Raw genomic sequence first — 6,404 nt, 5'->3', positions numbered from 1 at the left:
TGGTTGTGACTGTATATGTAGTATTTGTGCCCTACGTGACAACATTAGCAAGGGTTGCTTAGCTTCACATCACACGTTCAAAGGTGTCACACATATGTGGGAGTTTGTTCTCTATCCAAAGCCCACATATGAAGTTTTCCATAGAAGGGAATTCCTGATGGGAGATTGTTTGACACGTGGAGTGAATACATTGGAATTATGCTACTTGGAGACAGCAAAGCCAGGTAATAGTATTAATGTGAAAGTATTTTCATATGTACAAGCTCAAGACAAGCATGGAAATATTAACAAAAAATAAGATCTTTTGCACAAAGAAATGTAGTGCTAGGAGTTTCTTCAACTCTTGAAGACCAAGTTGGAGCTCTTTATCACTCATAACTATGTGGCTCGATGGCAAGGACAACAATTCAAGGATTGCATTCTTGGGTTTTTGGACGATGTCGTTGTGTCAGTTGTTGATTTTGCAGAGAATTATGCCTTCAAGGAACAAAATGAGATTTGGTCCTCAATGCATTGGCACTCTAGTCAAGTAACCATTTTTGTACACATAACATACTACTATAGGGCAGGGGAGGTAGTCAAAACCATCCACTTATTCATATCAGATGACAAGGTGCAGGACACGTTGTTCGTGTAGCACTATTTCATGCTACATCGTGATTGGTTACAACAGGAGGGTGTCACTCCTAAGCAACATTGGGTGTGGTATGATGGTGCGGCCTCACAGTTCAAGGGAGCCAGGACTTTTTAATTCATTGCAAGATATGGTGGACTCACGGAGATGGGGATGATCTGGTTCTTCTTTGGATCGGGGCATGGAAAGGGAGAGCATGATGGTACTGGAGCAGTTGTGAAAAGAACCTTGACCCTTGAACAACTAAAACCTAATGGAGCTATTTTGTGGTGTGCAGCTGATTTGGTTGCTTATCGCCAAGACAACCTCTCAGGGAGCACCTTCACACTATCCTTCAAAAGAAAGGGAATGTGCCCGTGTGTTCTGGGAGGTTAAAGAGGGGGAAGTGAACAGCGAGGGGAAGTGGAATTGTGCCACTGTGGAAAAAAATTGCTCTCTGCGTGCTTTTCGTGGCCACAACCCTGGGGATTCAACTGCCCTTGCAACAAGAGCCTCGACATGTTTCTGTGATGCATGCGCGCATGCACAGAAGATGGATTCGTTGCATCAATAAATCTCACGTGCAGCCTTGGGATTATTATACTCTACTGCCATTACCTCATGAGGCTGTGTTAGATTCGGAAGATGAAGCAGCCGCCTATAATAACTTCACATACGAAGGTCATCATGATGTGTTGAGTAGCGCTCTATGTGCTGGCGACACATTTGCTGTAAATCCTGATGCTTTGACCAACGTCGAGGATGTGGATTTCTACCTGGTCAAGTGTGTTGCAGCGAAGGAGAAGGTGGAGAAGGGGTACCTTGATGAGTGGGTCAATGCAATTGATAGAGGCTCATATGTTGTGCAAGGTCTATATTACGAGATATTGGATGCATACACCTTCAAGCTAGACCACAAGCAGCCCATCGTCCACGTACTTTCACATATGGTACGATGTATCAAAATACCCATGGAGCACATCCCAAGGAGATGGAATGTGTACAAAATCAACCCAGAAAGCTATGAAGCAATCTATTATAGCATGCCCTTCAGCTTTTAAGTTGTAATCACTGCATCTTCAATATACTTCTTGCTCAGAGATAATGCAATTTTATCGAAAACATGGGTATCTTCTATCTCTTGTGTCTCTTGTGTGCTTTGTGTATACATGGATTTGGTGTCTATCACAGAGGGGTCTTAGTTTTAAGAGAGATCATTTGTACAATCTGTCTCATTGTGTTCTAATTGTGTTTTTTGGGTATGCTAATTAGCATAAATTGTATGCTAATTAGCATACTATTAATGCTAGTTAGCATACAAAATGTTCTAATTAGCATACCTTTTGCTGGTTTTCAAGGAGAAGAGATGGAAACTTCTTGTATACTGTGTATGCTAATGCTAATTAGCATACTGTTTATGCTGATTAGCATAAACTTATATATATGCCAGTTATCATAAATAGTATACTAATTAGCATTAGCATTGTTGGTTTTCAAGGAGAAAAGATGGTAGCTTTTTGTATAGTGTATGCTGATTAGTATACTGTTTATGCGAGTTGGAATACCCTTGCTGGTTTAGGGAAGAAGAGATGGTAGCTTTTTGTATATTGTGTATATTAATTAGCATACCTTTACCTTTGATGGTTTCAAGGAGAAGAGATGGAAGCTTTCAGTTCTCTGTGTATTCTAATTAGCATACTATTTATGCCAATTGGCATACCTTTGCTGGTTTTAAGGAGAAGAGATGACAGCTTTCTGTATACTGTGTGGTCTAATTAGCATACTATGCTATGAGTGAAAGTTAGCACAAACAAAAATGCACAGTATGCTAATTGAAGGTATGCTAATTAGCATACTATGTATGCTAATGTATGCTAATGAGAATACTTTTTTTGCCAATTGGCATAAACAGTATGCTAATAAGCATATATTTGCTGGTTTTAAGGAGAAGAGATGACAGGTCTCTGCATCCTGTGTATGCTAATTAGCATATTGTTTATGCCAATTTGCATTTTGTGAGTATGCTAATTAGCATAGTTACCTGGCATAAATAGTATGCTAATTAGCATAGGTTCGTTGGTTTCAAGGAGAAGTGTAAGGTCCCCAATCCCGCCGACACCAAAAATGGGATGGTACCATTGACAGGTCTCTAGGCCTACTAAAGTCAGAGTCCTTAAACAAGGAAAATTCCAAGGAATTCACCCTTACCATTAACAAATGGTTTAGGTTTATAGCCCTAGAAAGAGACCTAGTCCTGTCTCGTACTGGAAACGGGACCATTAAAAAAAATTTCCGGCCCTATAACTTCATCGTTCAGATTATGGTTTCCTTAGCCAACGCTTTTCCCCCCCTGACATATGTGAGGTCACAGCCGTTGGTGGATTCCTCTTCCAAGTGAAGAAGTTTCTAAACGTTTTAGTGCGCGGGAATGGATAGTTACCTGACTAATCAAGTCCACCCGTCCATGATTGACAACCTTAGTCAATCCCCACTTAACACCCCACACTCACACATGATTTCTGTGTTTAATTACTACCACATTCTTTTCACAATTAAAATAATGATTCCTTTTTAACTTTCACAACTGCATTTCATTAAGACAACCTTTGAAAATAGTATTTGAAGACATTCTTTCAACAAACAAACATCTTTAGACTTAAGACAAAGTACTGTCATTCTGAAGTATCTCTTACCAGTACTGGCTTGTCTCAAGACCACCTATACAGGGGTGAAAAAATGGCACCCATTCCTTATTTATAAAAACCAGGGTGGAAAAAGCCATCACCCAAAGTCCGGGCGCCCATACGCCAACCGACTGCCCATACAACTAGGCGGTTCCTCTAGGATAAACTTGAAAGTACTATCCACAAACACAAACAAGCACGGGGTAAAGACTCCACGCGTGCTGAGGAAACCGACTCATCCATGATGGTATCTCCATCATTACTCATCACATGGGACTGCTCGTCCATGTGCTGTGGGGCGGGAGCCCGTAGACTTTCCTCCGTTGGCCTATGGCTAGGCCCAGCCTCATGGTCATTAGTGGCCTTGTTTCTTTTGTTGCTAACATCCTCTTCCTCGGTAAGAGGATTTCCCCTAGTTCTCTTTGGAGCCATGTCGGCAGCCTTATAAAAAGACTTAATCAATTAGAAGTTTAATTGAATAATCTTCTTTTTTTCTTTTTTACCCAAAAATAAGGATTCTTGGAGTAAGTAGGTATCCTTGATAGTTAATATGATGAGATATTCCTCTTGTAACTTCTTTATGCTATAAGTAATTTCCCATAATTACCATTTAATTTGGGAAGCCCTTTAACTAGGTTTTTTACTTAGTCTATATTCCATTTCAGCCTTAGTGAATTATAAATTTCTATCGACTAATGGATTACTAACACTAAATTGTAATTGGATATGTTCTATCTTTATGAATTTTCATAAATCTGATTTGTAACCTTTCCCTCCTATACTTATGGTCTAATTTAGGCAAAATTTTGCTGATAGTAATTTGTTATACCAACCATTTATGTTGAGGTAGTTTTTTCACCCTTCAATAGTGATTTTGGACCTCAGATATTTATTTGGTAATTAGATAAATTCACTTACTAATTTTCTTTCTCTATTTCATACGCAAAATCGGTTACTTTTAATGAAGATAATTATTTAAACTATTTATTTGAGGTTGGGGTATTTATCACACATTTTTCAAGATGTATTCTATCTTTGATATTTATATCAAAGGTTTTTGGATCAATTTACTATTTTTACTCTTTTATTTTCCCCTAAAAATAATGTGATTTTATTGAGATAATTAGGTAAACTAATTATCTAAGGTAAAAATAATAATTCCCGATTCCCTAACATGTAATTTACCTCTGATAAATAACTCAATGCATTTTGAATCAATTTGCTAATTTCCCTCTTTTAATTTGTCCTAAAAACAAAGTAATTCTGCTAAAGTAATTAGGTAAATTAGTTATCTGAGATTAACATAATTATCACGAGTTTCCTAACATGTAATTAACCTCTGGAAAATGATGCAAAGCATTTTGAATCAATTTACTAATTTCCCCCTTTTCATTTTTCCTAGAAACAGAGTATTTCTACTAAAGTAATTAGGTAAATTAATTATCTGAGCTTGAAATAATTATCATAGATTCCCTAACATGTAATTAACTTCTGATAAATAACTCAAGGCAGTTTGAATCAATTTACTAATTTTTCTCTTTTAAGTTGTCCTAAAAATAGATTATTTTTGCTAAAGTAATTAGGTAAATTAAATATCTGAGCTTGACATAATTATCATGAGTTCCCTAACATACAATTAGCATTTGATAAATAACTCAAATCAATTTGATTATTTTCCCCTTTAATTTTCTCTAAAAAATAGTGTAATTCTGCTTAATTAATTATGAAAATTACTCAAAAAATTATAAGATAATTTTCCTAGCTTAATGACTATCTAATAAAGCTTTGATAATTACCTCAACTTAATATAAACTTAATTAATATATTTCTCATTAATTTATGGTTAATTTGGATAATTTCAGTCCTAATATGATAGGATAATTAATTAGCTTAATATTCCCAAGCTTTAATTATAACAATCAGCATAGAAGATTTAATTAAGAGAGGATTTATGAGTATATATAGGCCTAATCTTTAATTTATGAAGAAAATAGATTAATCTAGCCTTGTTAATTAAGAAGGATTAGGCTAATTACCGTTTAAATTAATCAACTAGAGCTTAATCTCTAGTGATTTCTGCATAGCGGTCTCTCTAGATGAGAGAGAATGTGTCAAGGCTCTATGTCTAAATTTTTATGAAGGGAAGGGGGTCTTTTTATAGTTTTTCTGGGCCCTGGGCAGTTTCTGGCAGGTTTTGACACCCCAAGCAGGCCCCCAGCTTGAAGATGGCGCCAACTGCTGCTAAATTAGTCTCAGGCAGGTTCCCCCCAACTCCACACTGCCCCCATACCTTCCAGAATCGATTTTGGTTGATTTTACTGATTTCTAAGATGAAAATTGGAATATCAATTAATTCTAGAACCTTAGGATAAGAAAGTCTTTGCTAATAATTATTACTGAAACCATCCAATTTTTATTAACTAATTGAATTCCTAGTGTAACCTTCTAGGGCCTGTAACTTTTTCAGTTTTTATCGGATTCTGATTCTGAAAATTACTAACCATAGTAAAGCTCTGCTTATGATTCCAAAAATACCAATATTAGCCATGATTGAATCCTTCAATAGTGGTTTCCAAGTTAATTTTACAAGCTTTGTACAATTTTTAAGGTTTCGAAAACTGGAAACCTTACAAGAAGAGATAACAGCTCTCTGTATACTGTGTATGCCAATAAGCATATCATGTATGCTAATTAGCATACTTTATGCTGGTTTCAAGAAGAGATGGCAGCTTTATATATTATGTGTATGCTACTTAGCATACTATGCTGTGAGTGGAAGTTAGCAAAAACAAAAATCCACAGTATGCTAATTGAAGAAATGCTAATTAGCATATCATTTATGCCAATTGGCATGGACAGTATGCTGATTAGCATACCATTGCTAGTTTCAAGGAGAAAACATAGCAGCTTCCTGTATACTGTATATGCTAATTAGCATATTATGGTATGCTGTGGGTGGAAATTAGCACAACAAAAATGCTCAGTATGCTAATTAGAATGTATTCTAATTAGCTATTGTGAGTATGCTAATTAGCATACTGTTTTGACTGTGTTAGAATAAATAGTCCGCTAACTAGCATAAACATTATGCTAATTAGCATACCTTT

The 6,404-nt window shown here is 36.3% G+C and overlaps 1 protein-coding gene across 1 annotated transcript; it reads left to right on the top strand.

The window, feature by feature from the left end:
* Positions 1 to 781: 781 nt before the first annotated feature.
* LOC147451167 (uncharacterized) lies at positions 782 to 1,674 on the top strand. The gene is made up of 2 exons (XM_086520583.1): positions 782 to 836; positions 1,028 to 1,674. The coding sequence occupies exons 1-2, from the start codon at positions 782 to 784 to the stop codon at positions 1,672 to 1,674; spliced, it is 702 nt and encodes a 233-aa protein (XP_086376709.1).
* The last annotated feature ends 4,730 nt before the right edge of the window (positions 1,675 to 6,404 follow it).

Source organism: Adiantum capillus-veneris, chromosome 9 (genome assembly GCF_014529385.1).
Source record: "Adiantum capillus-veneris isolate H3 chromosome 9, ASM1452938v2, whole genome shotgun sequence".
NCBI lineage: Eukaryota > Viridiplantae > Streptophyta > Polypodiopsida > Polypodiales > Pteridaceae > Adiantum > Adiantum capillus-veneris.
The sequence above is the reverse complement of the archived record's forward strand: the minus strand, read 5'-3'. Positions and strand labels throughout refer to the sequence as shown.